Below are 16,193 nucleotides of genomic sequence, written 5' to 3'. Positions count from 1 at the left end.
AATAATTATTCATTCTATCGAGAGAAGACCGATGGAATTGATTGTGAGCTGCAAAACAGCAAGAGAAATGTGGATAAAATTGAACTCAGTGTATGATATGAAATCAGAAGAAAATTTATCGGCTATTCAGAAACAGTTTTTTGATTTCAAATGGATTGAAAGTGAGAGTGTGGACTACAATATTTCAAAGTTGGAAGTTTTGTGGAGCAAGATGAAAAATCTTGGAAGTGCTGTGCCTGAAACAATGTTAATGTCGCGAATCCTGTCATCTTTGCCTCAAAAGTTTAACTATTTTCATAGTGCGTGGGATTCGGTCGAAGACAGCAAAAGAACATTGAACAATTTGACGACTCGTTTAATGACAGAAGAAATGCGGTCAAAAGAACAAGAAGTGGTACCTGAAGAGTCAACAGCGTTAGTCGCCGGCAACGGAAAAAATAAAAGAGAACATGAAAATAAGAAGAAAATTATGAAGTGCTATAACTGCGGCGTGATGGGACATCTGAAGAAGGACTGCTACAGGTGTTATATATGCAAGAAGAAAGGCCACAAGAGCAACACCTGTCACCAAAGGAGAAATGCAGGAAGTCAAGCGGAAAATAATCAAGGAGAATCGGGTGAATCATCGAGGAAAGGATTGATTGCGAGCAGGGACGGCAGAGAAGATGACGTGTGGGTGATCGACTCAGGAGCTTCTGATCACATGTCAAGGCGTCGAGATTGGTATTCTACTTATGAAGAATTTTTGGAGCCCCTGAGGATAGGCGTAGGTAACGGTAAATATATCACGGCGCACGGAAAAGGTAATATTGATATTGAAACTTATGTCAATAATAATAAAAGGGCGACGACAATGTTTAATGTTTTGTATGTTCCGGAAATAGTTTACAATTTATTTTCTATTATGTCAGCTGCAAAAAGGGGTGTTGATTGTCTTATTAAAAATAAAGGAACACAGTGTTTGTTGAGACGTGATAATAAAATAATTGCAACGGGTTCTAGGTTCGGAAACTTATTAAAATTAGATGCGAATGTTTTGATGCCAAAATTGTGTAATTTAACAAGAAAAATAGAATCGAAAGAAAGTGATTCTTTACAAGTATGGCACGAGAGGTTTTGTCATCAAAACGTTCGACATGTTCGCGATTATTTGAAAAATAAGAATATTGATTTTCTAGAAAATGATTTCTTTTGTGAAGGATGTGCTTATGGGAAGCAGCATCGGCTAACATTTCACAAAAATATAGACCGTGCAACAAAGACACGAGAGATAATTCATACTGATGTTTGCGGTCCGATAGAGGTAGAGTCTATTGGTAAAAAGTTGTATTTTGTTAGCTTTAAAGATGATTATTCAAGTTATCGGGAAGTTTATTTTATACGTCATAAGTCAGAAGTATTTGAAAAACTCCAAATTTTTATTCAGGCAATTCAGAATCAATTTCATGAAAACATTAAAAGAAATTCACAGCGATGGGGGTAGAGAATATATTAATAAAGAAGTTAAATTGTTCTTTAATAAGAAGGGAATAAAACATATTGTTAATGCTCCTTATACACCTGAACAGAATGGAGTTGCGGAACGTGAGAATAGAACTATTATTGAAGCTGCACGATCAATGTTGCATTCTAATTCTGAGTTACCATTATTTCTATGGGCAGAAGCAGTAAACACTGCAGTTTATGTAATTAACCGCACAGGTCCAACAAAACATGGGAATAAAACTCCATATGAGTTGTGGTTCAAGAAAGAGCCAGATATCGGAAATCTTAAAATTTTCGGGACTGAATGTTTTGTACATGTACCAAAAGAAAAAAAGGAGAAAATTAGATAAAAAGTCTATTAAAGGATTTATAGTAGGATACGTTGAAAATTGCAAAGGATATCGTGTATATGTTCCAAATATGAGAGATGTAATTATAAGTAGAGATGTATGTTTTAAGCCAGAAAACTTTACAGCTCAGTTTAAAAGGCCTGAAATTTTAGTTGACAATTCTGAAAGTGAGACTAATGAAAGTGAATACGAAAATAATAAAATTGTAGATGAATCAACTGAACATAATAATAGTGAAATGGGTCGGCGATTGCGAGATAGATCACAGATTCGTATGCCAGATTTTTATAGTTGCCCTGTTACATTTATTACACAAAGCTTGCCTTTAAATTATAATGAAGCGTTAAAGTCTGATGATAAAGAGTACTGGCAAACTGCGATGCAAGAAGAAATTAATTCTTTACATGAAAATAGAACTTGGGTTCTTGTTCCAAAACCTGAAAATAAAAAGGTTATCAATAGTAGATGGGTTTATACAAAGAAGCTCAATCCAGACGGCTCGGAAAGGTATAAAGCGCGTTTAGTTATTAAGGGTTATTCACAAAAGGAAGGGATCGATTATAAAGAGACTTTTAGCCCTGTAGTTAGATTTGATACCGTGAGATTCCTGTTAAGTGTAGCTGCTCAAGAAAATCTATTTCTTGGTCAGTTTGATGTAAAAACAGCCTTTTTATATGGTACTCTTAAGGAAAATATTTATATGCATCAGCCAGAGGGTTTCGAAGATGGTACCTCTTCTGTTTGCAAATTGTTGAAGAGTTTGTATGGGTTAAAACAAGCTCCGAGGTGCTGGACAGAGCATTTTGCAAATGTTATTAAAAATTTGGGATTTACACAAAGTATTGCAGATCCATGTTTTTATATATACTCTAAAAATAATGACAGAATTTTGTTAACGATTTATGTAGATGACGGGTTAATTGCTGCATCCAATGAATTTTTAATTGATAATCTATTTGAGAATTTGAGCAAGGAATTTAAAATAACAAGTACAAAAAATGTAACATGCTTCTTAGGAATAGAAATACTGAAGCAGCCAAATGGTTCTATCTTCATATATCAAGAAAATTATATAAAGAAAATTTTAGAAAAATTTAATATGATAAATGCGAACATTGTCTCCACGCCAGTTGAATGTAATTATGATGAAAATGTATCTGAACAAAATAATTGTAATGCACCTTACCGCGAAGCAGTAGGAAATTTAATGTTTTTACAAGTTGTTTCAAGGCCAGATATAAGTTTTTCTGTTAATGTAGTTTCCCGAGAGCTAGAAAACCCGAAGCAGCATCACTGGACGTTAGTTAAGAGAATATTTCGTTATTTGAAAGGAACGATGGATTTGGGAATTTTATACAGTAAAAATAATAATATTTTTGAGACATATAGTGATGCTGATTATGCAGGTGATAAGAAAACTCGGAAATCTACATCTGGAATTTTGTGTAAATATGCGAATGCTGCAATAACGTGGCAAAGTAAAAAACAACAATGTGTAGCTTTATCAACAACAGAAGCCGAATATGTAAGTGCAGCTCTAGCAAGTAAGGAAATGATATGGCTAAAGAAATTGTTTTTTGATTGTAACATTAATTTAAGTAACTACATCTTGTTTATAGATAATATAAGTGCGATTAAGCTAATCAAAAATCCTGAATTTCATCAACGAAGCAAACATATAGATGTTAAATATCATTTTGTACGCGATTTATTTGAGAAAGATGAGATAGATGTAAGGTATGTAAAGAGTGAAGAGCAGATCGCTGACATTTTTACTAAAGCTTTGCCAAAGCCCAGATTTTTTGTATCTAAGAGAGAAATTGGGAATGAAGAATAAGGGACAAATTTGTTATAGAGATGTTGAGTTTTAGGGAGGGTGTTGAGGATTGATCTCGAAAAACTCATCATCAAGTGAGCATTTGAGCTAACGGTAAACACAGTCGTCGGCTGATCGCACATTTGTCTCTAGAATAAGAAACCGAATGTTCTGGATTATGAAATAGACGCAAACATAGAAGCATAAGGAGACATCCAGAACATTCGATATGCAGTAGAAGTAGGTATATAAGCGCGCTGTAAGTCGAGCCAAAGTTCATTCAGTAAGTTCATTGTGTAAGATCAATGTCAGTGTGTCGGCTCGGTTAGTTAAGTTCAAATTGTCGCGGTACGTGAAGAAGTGTACTTGTTACTGAATATTGTGTTAAATAAACTTTTTGTGTTGCGCCTACATATACCGTGTTTCATTTAAGAAAAACCTTCAACATTTACCAACGCCGTTTACCTGTTGTCTTTTATAGACGTACGCTCTTTACCTAACTCGCCGTGAGCTCAACTGACTGTGCATGTGTGTTGGTGTATTGGTGTGCATGTGTACGCGTGTGTGTGTGTGTAAGTTGGTGTTCACTCTGCGCTGTGCATATCGCGATGTCGGTTTCGGCATCAGTTTCGACTTTAACGTGACGCTGCGCAGACGCGAAGTGCCCACAAGTCCAGGCGACGAACGCTTTACTCGACAAACGCTGCAGATCGTATCTCGGTTGCCCTCTCTGTCTCTCTCTCTCTCTCTTTCTCTCTGTCGCGACTTGCCGCTAATTTAGTGCTAATCGAATATAATACTTGGCCATAAAATAACACACAAATAGAGAGTGGAGTTAAGCCACTGCAAAGCTCTTGTTTAGCATTGAGAAAAAGAAGAAGCAGCAGCAGCAAAGTGATATATAACGAAAAAATATAGTGATTCCATTGCTAATTGGTGAGACAGAGACAAAACATAAAAAGTAAAAATAAAATAAAGTGCAGCTGCAGCTGTATATGTGTGTGTGTGAGAGCAGTGAGATGGCCCAAAACAACAAAAGGAATATCAGCAAAAACAACTGTTAACGCTATTGCATTTAGCTTTTAAACAGGCTGCCCCTGCGCGCGCTCCCTAACCTCAAAATACATACGTATATACACACATACATTCATACACACGCACACAGGCACGGCCACAGACACCGAAAGCTGTGCTGAGTCGAACTCGAAAAAGAGAACTGAAAAGCTACCAGCAACAAAAACAACAACAAAAGCCTTCGTAATGTGAAACTGGTTCCTATACAAAAAAAAAAAAGCTAAACAAAAAAAAAAAAAAAAGCAAGCAGCAGATACAAATACAAATACCAACACAAATACAAGCGCACACATACGCACACACCAATTGCAGCGACCACAACAACAGCAATAAAACGCAGTGAAAGAGTTGGTTAAAATTTGTTGTTTTTGGCACGCAAAACGTAGCAGAAATTGTTGTTGGCCTGTTTATTTTTTGTTGGTTGTTTTTTCGTCGATATCTTTTGAGCTGAGAACGCGAAAAACAACACGCTCAAAACCGAGCTGAAAGTGTCAAGCAGAATACGGAAAGCAGCCAGAACGCTGCAAGTGTTGTGGCCCGTTTCAGAATCTGTCATAGACACACACTCATGACGTCACAGACGTCATAGACTCAATCCGCAAATAAGTTGCCCGTGAGATGCGCATCTTCAAATTGTTCAGGCGCCGCGGCAGCAGCTTCTACTTGCCATTGCTGCTGCTGCTGCTGGTCCACTGCATCTGCATGTGGCCCGTCTTGGCGGCCAGGGATCGCTATGCCCGCCAGAACAGCAAGCAGCGCCATCAGGATGCCTATCGCAACAATGCGAGCCGTGCACGCAATCGCGGCGGCGGCAGTGGCAATCACGAGCGGGCTGCAGCGGCGGCAGCGGCAGCGAGCAGCGCTGCGCTCATCGCTAGCGGCAGCTCCATCGGCGACAACAACAAGGACACATTCCCCAAGGGCAAAAGTAAGTGCCAAACAATGATACGAGAACAGAATTATAGCATGTCTATGAATGCTAAAGCCACGTTAACATTACGCTGTTAACTGCATTGCTGTTATGGTTGATCCTCTAGGAATATATAGCAAATGATTTCCGGTCTGATTACTTATCTTAGACTGTTACACACATTTGGAAGGCATTTTAAGGTGTTGTTAACAGTTTGCCGTTAACAGTATTTAAAATATTTGTAATTTGAAGTCCTACAGTTTATTATTGATATTTATAAGGCTAGACTTAACCAATTGAACATTTGAGCACTGCTATGCTATTTATAATTAGACAAATATTTGATGACTGTTGCCTAAAAGCTTGTGGGCAAAAGCCCGGAATTACTTACAAATATATTTATACATGCTTATTGATATTTATTTCGCATAATTGGGCTTATAGATGATATCATACTATACTCAACCTCTGTTGCTTTATCTATTATAACTTTATCATATCAATTAAGTGGAATTGTGCAAAATACAATATGGCGAATATAAATAATATATATACATATATAAAAATCAAGTATATAAGGTAGAGCTGAAGCTAGTAAACCATACGTGATATTTCTCAGAACAGATATAACGTGAAAATTGAAATTTCACATCAAGACTTAAAGCAGACAAACAAACATTTAGGGCTCCACTTTGCCTTTTGCTATATTTTTCTTAACATTTTACCCTATGAATCCAAGTATTAGTTAAAGTCATGCCTAGACATAGTTATGGAAATGGTTTACCCGCTAGGGATTTCAACGCGGAAACTTTTGTCGTAGTCTATTATTGTTAGAAAAAAGACAACTTATTCCAAGGTCGGCTATGGATATTTCAAATTGATTTTTTTTTCTCACTTTTAATTGAATGCGTTCTTGGCTTTTCGTAGAACTACAATAACAACAATAGCAACAATAAGAAGACAAAGCGACAAGTTGAACCTGTTTTATGACAATCGTCGTCTTCAGCTTTGTCTCTCGCTCTCGCTCACAGATCATCAGTCATGTATGCACACATGTGCATCCATCATGATTGTTTGATTGTCTGGTGTTTATGTAGATTTGCGTGCCCATATATCATAATCATATCAAGGCATTTGGCCCGAAAAAATCCACTTCAAAAACACAACAACAACAACGGCGACAAATACCCAAAAAAATACTTGTATTTACTTGCAGCTAAGTACGTAGCTGTAGCTGTAGCTGTAGCTATAGCCACAGTTGTATCTGTATCTGTATCAGTATCTGAAGGTGTGAGTGTGTGTGTGTTTTATGCAGCTATGCTTATCTTATCGTACGTGCTGCATTGCAACCAATGTTTGATTTCGGTTACAGTTTGGGTTCCACTTTTTGGGCTGCCTTTGTTGGCATTTCGTACCTTTAGCATTTACCTGTGCCCAGTTGAGGCCGCTGCTCTCTTGACTTGGGCGTTCGACCCAGTCGCCGCTGCTCCACCCCCAGCCACTAGCTTATTATTGTTGTTTTATTATCAATCCGTTCTACAAACACAAAACCCTCTTAAGAATTTCTACTGTTTTGGGGCGCATTTCGTAACCAACTCGAAAATTACAAACAAACAGAAATCGTTTTCATTTTTTTTTTTTTTTTATTTTTGTATTTAGCTCTGTTTTTTGAGCATAAGACTCATTGACGACTTTGTTGTTGTTCTTATTGTTGTTGTATTTTCAAGTATATTAGCCATTTCTCTTTGTCAGCAACAACAACAACAACAACAACAACGATCGAGTGAACGACACAATTTCCAGCTAAGATGGCGACTCAATTTGTTGACATCGCAAGTATCGCAATTCACAATTCTCAACTCACAATTTGCTTTTCGCTCAGCTTGAAAATTAATGAGAACCCATAACAGTCAACAGTCGAGGGCAGCTCAATATGTTAACGTACATAACAAATGTTTATTGCCAGAGCCCACAATGTCTTCAAGTCTTTTCAGTTCATTTAGTCAAATATCTGTAAACATATTTATAAACATTTTTGTCACTTTTGTAATATGTTTATTAGCTGTCTCTAAACTCGTATCTGAAGCTGTTTTCATACGCTACTCATGCGGAGTTGATTGCCAAATGGCAGCCATAAACATTGGCTGAGTCTTTATCAGAGACTATTCTTTATAGTATTTCTCATGTTTTATGATATTTTAAGTTATTTTATTGTTTAGATCAAGTTATTATGCAAAACAAAAATTATGCAATATATAGCTGATCTAATATCTAAAATGTTTTATGATAAATTTATAGAGCTTCTGTTTTGGATTTTCAATGATTTTACATGCACTTTTATTCTGAATTTATATTTATATTTGTATTTTAATTATTGAATAAAAAAACTTTTCAAATATATTCATAAATATCTAAAATCTTCAGTTTGTACTCACTCTTGGTTATTTATTTTCTATAAATCACAATGTTAATCTTTCTTTTCCTTCTCTCGCTTTATCTAGCTATAATTTTGTTCATAGAATCTATTTAATATGCCCCTCTATACCCCAAAATTAATAGATAAAAAAAAAAAAAAAAAAACATATTGCGCGTGTGTTTTTTTTTTCTCATTTATATTTTTGTTTTGTTTGCATCGTTGAGCAAAACATTTGTTTGTTCAATACTTTGGCGCAAATATTTGCATTTGGCGGGCAAATAAGTTAACAATTTTCTGCTGCACAGTCCTCACTCCGCCCACTCCCCTCACAGCACTCGTGCACCATGTAGTCGTTGTCGATATTCACTGATCTTGTAGCTGCAAATTAATAAATGTAGTCCCCATCTTTGCAATTGAACAAATATTTGTTTAGCCGCGTTGGGGCTATCGCGAGTTGCCCTTATGCTAATGGCTTTAGCCACCTACGAGTGTGTATGTGTGTGTGTATGGATGTGTGGCGCACAATATTATAATGATTTAATTCGCTCTTCGCCGGATATGGTTAGATAAGAAATCGAGCAATAATATTGACCCGATAAGCCTCACTTATTTAATGGGCCTACCTTGGGGAATTCACACACGCCAGACACTATGGCCAATTGTTTGAATTGACTTTGGGTCCAATTTCCGATTTCTGTTGAACTTCTAGTTGCCCACTATATAAGATATTGTTATATTTTGCACCACTACAAACTCGCTTTCAGTTATTTTTTATGACGATTCGTTGTGGTTGTAAATAAGCACAGCTGCAACAAATATGCAAATAAATGTCAAGCCGAGACGAGCTGAGCCGCACGTGCAATTCAAGTTGGATAAACATACAAAACTATGTACCGAATCAAGGCAATTTGTAGCACACAAACTAACAATGAGGGGGAGACATTGCTGTTCGAGGACAATTGGCGGTATTGTTAAATAAAAGTGTTGTTAAGGAAGTTTATTTAACTGTCATTTGCCTAAGATTGCGCTTGAATGGCCAGCAGATGTCACAATAGGGAAATTTTTAAGTGGGAAAAAAGTGCAAATAAAATATCCAAAGCAAAAATTTAATATGCCCAAGGCGCATTTGCAAAGCTCTGTTATTGTTAACAGAGCTGAAAAGAGCATTACATTACAGCGCATGTAGCTTAACAGTAAATGAATGTTAAAATGCCTTGGGATATTAAATTAATACTGGTTAAATTATGATGCTAAATTTATGCTATTATATTTTTTAGATATACATTTCTCATATATTAAATATATAATATATACAAAATATATATACAATATATCTATATATAAAATATATCATCTATTAATCGCATAGTATTTAAAATTTTTTAGAAATGAAAAGGCAAAAATACAAATGCCTGTTTGCCTAGGATTGTCTTCATTAGGCTTGAGAAAAATGCTTTCCATATATAGAGCATGCTTTGTTGTCCATATCTGTCTTTTCTATGTGAACTATTCTTTGTTCCCTTTATGGACTAAATCGAATAAAGCTACTTTTTTAATTGTTAAATAATCTGTTTAAAAATCAAATTACATTTGCAAAATAAGAAAAAAAAATATGTTTGTATAAAAAACATGTTTGGTACAACTTTGTCATAATTTCCCTAAGTATTTAAAACGTTAAAGTTGATGTTAACTTTTTATTGCTTTTCTTGTTTTTCCTGCTTTTGTCTACCTTTTATTTCTTTTTTTTTGTTGTTGTTTGCTTGCGGGCTGCACTTGAATGCCTTTTGGCCAGGCCAAACAAAGCTTGGTCCAAAAGATTTCGAGAGTGAATGCGCCTATTCTAGCTGAACAGAAAGGTCTCCCAAGCTGGCTTTTGCCTGCCTAGCTCTAACTGTGTGTATGTGTGTGTGTTTTTGTGTTTTGTTGCTTGAAAAACCACATTCCATAGTGTGCCTGTGGAGACATAGCAACAACAACATCAGCATCCACTGAGAGCTAGCCCCATAAAATGGTGTAAGCTCTGGCTAATTACAGCGTCAGGCACGCGCTCACTCTTACAGTGTGAGTGTGTGCGTCTGTGTTTGTGTGAGAGAGTGAGTGATTGTATGTGTGAGAGTCTAGCTTGAGTCTGTGTGCAGCTGCAGCTGTGTGCGCATTGCTTACTTTGCATAGCATTTTCTATAATTCCTGATTAAGACATCATATAAGAAAAATCGCCAGTTGCGAATTCTTGTTGTTGTTGTTGTTTTTTTTCTTATATATGTTGAACCTTAATGCCAGTTTTGTTGTTGCTGTTAGTCAACTATGGTGTAGAGTGCGCAGTACCTAGTCTTTATAGAAATACTGGTTTTCTAAATCTACACACACAGACACAGATGTGCCTCAACTGCAAGCAATTGCAGCTAAGCGCTGGCTGCTGCGACTGCGCTGTTCTCTTAGCAGAGCCTGCGCTCTCTCTGCTTTAAATGTTCTCTTTTGTTTGTTCTCCCACTCTCTCTCTGCTTACACACACACACACACACACATCTATTTGTACTTACACATTTTACGACACTTTTTCTTTAATTTTCAATTGCTGCTGCACTTTGGTCACAAACATTTTGCGTCTTGCCTCTGTGGTCCACCCTAAAAGCTAGTTTATAGCTATATGTAAGTGTCTGTGTATGTGTGTACGTGTGTTTGTGTATTCTTTTTTTGTGTGGGCGTTTCGATTTCGAAACTTGCAGCAGCCAGAGTCATAGTCTGAGTCGAAGCCTCAGCAGCAACAGCTTCCGCGGACTCGCAGCAGCCCACGTATAAAAATATTGTTGGTATTGTTGTTGTTGTTGTCGTTGTCGTTGTTGGCTTGATTCTATGCCTAAAAATAGCTGAAAATGCTTTTGAGCCAAGATATTGAACTCACACCAAAAATAGCGCCAGGGCGTGCTCATTAAGCCAGCCTTTGCTGCTGATTCTGCTTGCCTCTCTCCATCTCTCTCTCTCTCCCTCTCTCTCTCTCTCTCTCTCTCTCTCTCTGTTTGGCTGTCAGCTTGGACTTTGCACAAAGCGCAATCGGCAGGCTTATCTAATGGGCAGCATTGTTTGCTTAGCTTTTCTTTAGCTGTTGCTGCTGCTGCTGCATCTGCCTGCAACTCTCATTGTAGCTGTTGCTATTACTATAGTTGCTGTTGTTGTTGTTGTCGTGAGGCACGACCTGCGCCCAATTGTTGTGCTCAAAACTAAATGAACGCGCATCGAACACGAAATGGGCAACAAAGCAACGCAGCGCAGCTGTAGCCAGGGCCAGCATTTTGTGGCTTGAGGTCTTTAGTTTTTTTTAGCTGTTTTCTTCTTTTTGGCCAATAACAGGCCTTGTCGGTGCTTTGTTGTTGCATGATCTGCCGCGTTGCCGCCTCGCAACAAAATTTGCTGAAGATGCGCTTGCAGCGTTTTCTGCGAAAGATTTGCAGCTCGATCGCTTGGCCGCTTCGCTCGTTGCGCTTATTTGCCTTTGTCTTCGTGATGCCACGACATAGAATATACATACAACAACAACAACAACAAGAAGAGCAGCAGCGGCAGCAGCAGCAACAATCACTACAACAACAACAACTTATGAAAGAAAGTTGCCGCATTGCAGAATTATTTTGCAAAATCCGCGCACGTAACCAAGCGCCAGATCAGCTCGGCTTGTGGCTAACACACAGAGTAAATGAGCGAGAGAGAGAGAGAGAGAGGGATGTAGAGAGGGAGCGGGTTAGATAGACAGGCGAGCTTAGCCGGAGCAGCGGCTGTAATGAGCTGCGTGCATTTAATGGCCAGTCACAAATGAATTTATTAAGCGCGTTTACACAATTTCATTGTAAATTGAACGCGTGCCGCGACTGAATTGTCGCAAAACAGTTATGAATTATTTATGTGGCAACTGCGCGCGGCAGTGGCTAACAGAAAAATTGCTGTTGCCACAGCAAAAGAAAAAAAAAAAAAAAACAAACAGGCACACAGTCCATGACACCTAATCACAGGCGCTGCATCTGCATACATATAGATATATGTATATATATAGAGTATATAGAGCTCTGTCTCGATTTATGACGAACTTTCACCGTAGTCTTTATTGTATTTTGCTTAGAGATCAATGTACTTGCCTCAGTTGAGATTGTGGGCAACAGCTTGAGGCAATAACGGCTGACGCCTTGTAATTTCTTTTTTGGGTATTTGATCAGAATCTGCGTAGTTCGATGGGACGTCTTGGGGCTAGGGCAGGGCAAGGCAGGGCCGGGCCGAGCCGGGGCAGGGGACATGCTGAGCAAACATAGATTCGGTGTAGGTAAAAAACAAAGCATGCTTAATGCCCTTTTAAATCTTTTGTTATTTTACAACAAAAATCTATGGCCTTTATTGTTGCTGTTGCTGTTGTTGTTGTTGTTGTTGTCGGCCTGAGGGAAAGGTTGTAGAAGCGAAGAGCCGAACGCTCGGCAATCCAGATGGTTCGTACGGCCAACAGAGTTAAAAATCTTTTCCACGAAATGAAAATACACACAAACAGACAGAATACAACAGACGGGCAGGCGGACGGACGGACGGACGAACGAACGAACGAACAGAGAGACAAGCTGACAGACAGCTAGAGGGAAAAAGAACAGAAGAAGCAGCAGACGAAGATGAGGACCATGATGATGGTGTAGAGGTAGAGCTGAGGGGCAAGCCACATAAACGTGAGCGACTACAACAACAGCAACAACAGCAGCAAGAACAGCAGCAAGAACAGCACGCAGTCAGAACCGGCTAAGCGAGTCTGAAACTGAGATTCGAATAGCGAGCTATGTTAGCTGTGTTAGCTGTGCCTCGCTTCGAGTCTAAAGTCCCGCCTGTTGCTTTTGGCTCGGAGTCTGAGGCGCGCATAGAGACGACGCTCGTGTCTAGAAGTTGAAGTTCTAGTCGCCGCAGTTGCAGCATTCAAATCGATTATGCAGCCGTTTGACTTGCCACACGAAATGCCGTCCCGCCTCTCAATCTCCCCCCCTCTCTCTCTCTTTCTCTTGCTGAGTTTCTCGGTTTGTGGCCTTTTCACCAGCAGCAAAAAAATCGAAGCTGAGGTTGAAGAAAAATTCGAAAAAAAAATAAACACAATATTTAGAAAGTCAGCACGGCGAGGCAAAGCTTGGAATGCGGTTGGGTCTATTAATCAGCGCGTCAGCACAGCACATGGCAAGGCTGGAGAAACGGGGGGCAGCAGGCGTAGCTAGGGCCAGGCAGAGGGCGAAGTTGAAATCGAGTCGTCGTCGTCGTCATCATCATCATCATCATCATCATCATCGTCGTGTTGTTGATGGCTGAACAAATACAATCGATAAACAAATACAATGAGCGTTGCTAGGCTGACCCCACAGCCAGGCCGCCCCTCTCGCCCGGCAATGCCCAGCCTCTCTTGGCTAGTAGTACATTCAAGTTCGTTGCCTAAGTCTTTTGTTTTAATGAGCACATCTCGCTTGAATTATGACTTTGATTTGTTGACGGACGTGGATAGATATGCAGAGAGCGCGAGAGGCAGACAGTCGCTCATTAGCGTCGAGACACTTAGCCTAAGGATTACAAATTAGCCTTTTTGCCACACACACACACACACTGAGAGAGAGGGATTCACACACACACACTGGCAGACAGACAGAGTTAATGCGGGCGTGTCCGCGGCGCAAAAGAAAAATCGCATATGCAACATCTGAAGCATTTCACAAGAAACCCAGCCCCAACGCCAGCCGCTCCCCGCTGCTGCTGATGCTGCTCGCTGTTCACTGTTCGTGTCTTAGGTTTCAGGCAAGGAGCACAACATGAAAAACGCTGCTGATAAATTGTGCGCGATAAAGCGGCTTGAAAAGGGTTGCATGCGGCGTTCGGTATGAGAAATGGCTGAAGTGGAGTTAAAGGCGAAGAGGCTGTGGCCAGCCTTGCCTTAACTGGCCAGCGGCTCGCTCGGCTCTCTCTCGCTTAACTCTGCGTCGTGCCAGCATCATCATCATCAGCAACAGAAACAGCAGCAGCAGCAGCAGCAGGACAAAAACAAAGCCAAAGAATTTGTACGAAAATTTTTGCGCTTCGATTTGCCAGCAGCCGCTTTTGATCAATGTGCGCCGCGTCCCAATGTCAACTGCAGCCTCACCTTTTATTCTGCCGTTGCTGCTTACTGTTGTTGTTGTTGTCCCCGTTGCCTTTAAGCCGCAGTGTGTCCAGTGTGGCATGCATCGCGCCGCATAACTGCAGGCATTTAACTTCTTCTCTTTGGTTTTTTTTTTTTGTCTTTCTTTTTACGTTTCCCAAGCAACTCAAGAATTTCGCATTTCTGGCGACAAACAAAATATTTCTGCCAATATTTTCGCATCCAATATCTTTCTTCATAATTATTTTTAAAACTCTTTTCGACTGTTGTTCCGCTTTTTTTTTTTTCGTGCCTTTCCACGAACTGAAATCAATAAAATGCGCAATATTTATGGCTATCGATAATTTTTTTTAAAATTTATTTTTTTGTTTCGTCTCTTTCATTCTTTTTTTCCGTTTGATAATTAGCTGAGTAACAGAGGTGGGCGTGCCCAAGTGGTGGGCTGGCTGGCTGGCTGCAAGTGGGTGTCTATGTCTTTCGAACTCCAGCCCCAACTGCGACATGGCACACTTTTGCGGCCCACACGATGAGCGCGGCGACCCACGTAGCCCTTTTCATAGAATCTCTGCGCTCATACACATAATCATCTAGTAGTAGGCCATGCAAATCAATGGCAATGGCAGCTGGAAGATGTACGAACGTCTCTGCTGACTCTGCTGGCAGCTAAAACAGGTCGCTGACTAATGATAACAGCAGTCATTGGAGTCGGCCCCGTCTCCATCCCCATCTCCGTCTCGGTCTCCAACTCTGTGTCTCAGTCTGACTCGGAGTCTGCGTGGGCTGCTAATTATTGAAAACGCCAACTGAACTGCGACTCAGCAGCGCCCACTTGCTGCTAGCTGTTGTTGTTGTTGTCGTTGTTGTTTTATAAGTTTTTGTTTAAGTTGTTTTCATTGCTTCCGAGCATTAAATACAAAAGACTTAGGCAACAAACTTGCGCTCTCCCAGCTCTAGCTATTTCCGTTTATCATTCAAATGAAATTTGGTCTTTGGTCTTTGATTTTAATTTATAATTTATAATTTCTTAGCATTTGCATTCACCTGTAGCACATAATTCAACACCTACCTTCGTCTAATTAGACAACGGCTCGCAATTAAGCCCAGCCCACACGCACGCACACACACAATCCAATGTTCCGCGGAAATCAAGCGTGAAATGTATTTACTTTCCCTGTGCAAACTCACTTGACGCCCTGAATTATCTTTAATTTAATAAATTCAGAAAGTTAACTTGAGTACTCTTCAGATGGGGTAGATGCGTTTCAGATATAATAAAAGATAATTGCTGAAATTGGAGTTGAAAAACTTGAAAAAATATGGATAAATAATAATAATATCATATAATAAATAAATATATGTATATAATTCAATAAACTGCCGAATTTATGTTGAAATATCTAAAAAAAAAAAAAAAAATTAAAAAAAAAAAAACAAATCTTATATAAACTATAAATTATTAGATTATACATGATACCAAGCATTCCTCTTAATTTTATTTCACTTTTGCTCTTTGCTCAAGTCAAGCCAAGTCTTTGGCTATACATTCATCAATTTCTCTTATTTATCTAAATATAGCTTTTATTTTCCCATGAAAGAAATCTGTTTCTAGAGTATTATTAATTATAATTAATATATATTCACAAGTCTTATTAAAAATGATATATTAGAAAATGGTTTCATTAATTTCAACTCAAATACTAATTCATCTTTTCCTCTCTCTCTCTCTCTCTCTCTCTCTCTCCCTCTGCTTACAGTTTGCATTGGCACAAAGAGTCGTCTGTCTGTGCCCTCGAATCGAGAGCATCATTATCGTAATCTGCGCGATCGTTACACGAACTGCACCTATGTTGATGGCAATTTGGAGCTAACCTGGCTGCAGGATCCCAACCTGGACCTGAGCTTCCTGGCCAACATACGTGAGGTAACGGGCTATATACTGATCAGTCATGTGGATGTGACGAATGTGATATTTCCCAAGTAAGTAGCACATTATTGAGAACTCTTTA

General features: G+C 39.1%; 1 protein-coding gene across 2 annotated transcripts in view; it reads left to right on the top strand.

Annotated features, from left to right (window-relative positions):
* Positions 1 to 16,193, top strand: part of LOC6579526 (epidermal growth factor receptor) — a 50,768-nt gene that overhangs the window by 29,454 nt on the left and 5,121 nt on the right. The window contains exons 1-2 of one of the 2 annotated variants that reach the window (XM_002005384.4): positions 5,081 to 5,653; positions 15,942 to 16,164. In XM_002005384.4, the coding sequence (XP_002005420.2) occupies positions 5,344 to 5,653; positions 15,942 to 16,164 (533 nt within the window). In that variant the 5' untranslated portion in view covers positions 5,081 to 5,343. Of the gene's footprint in view, positions 1 to 5,080; positions 5,654 to 15,941; positions 16,165 to 16,193 lie in introns of those variants that run through there. The other variant, XM_015163739.3, reaches the window with a different exon arrangement.

The sequence above is a fragment of the Drosophila mojavensis genome, unplaced genomic scaffold (assembly GCF_018153725.1).
Source record: "Drosophila mojavensis isolate 15081-1352.22 unplaced genomic scaffold, ASM1815372v1 contig_80, whole genome shotgun sequence".
NCBI classification, from domain to species: domain Eukaryota; kingdom Metazoa; phylum Arthropoda; class Insecta; order Diptera; family Drosophilidae; genus Drosophila; species Drosophila mojavensis.
This window is presented reverse-complemented; position numbering and strand designations above follow the sequence as displayed.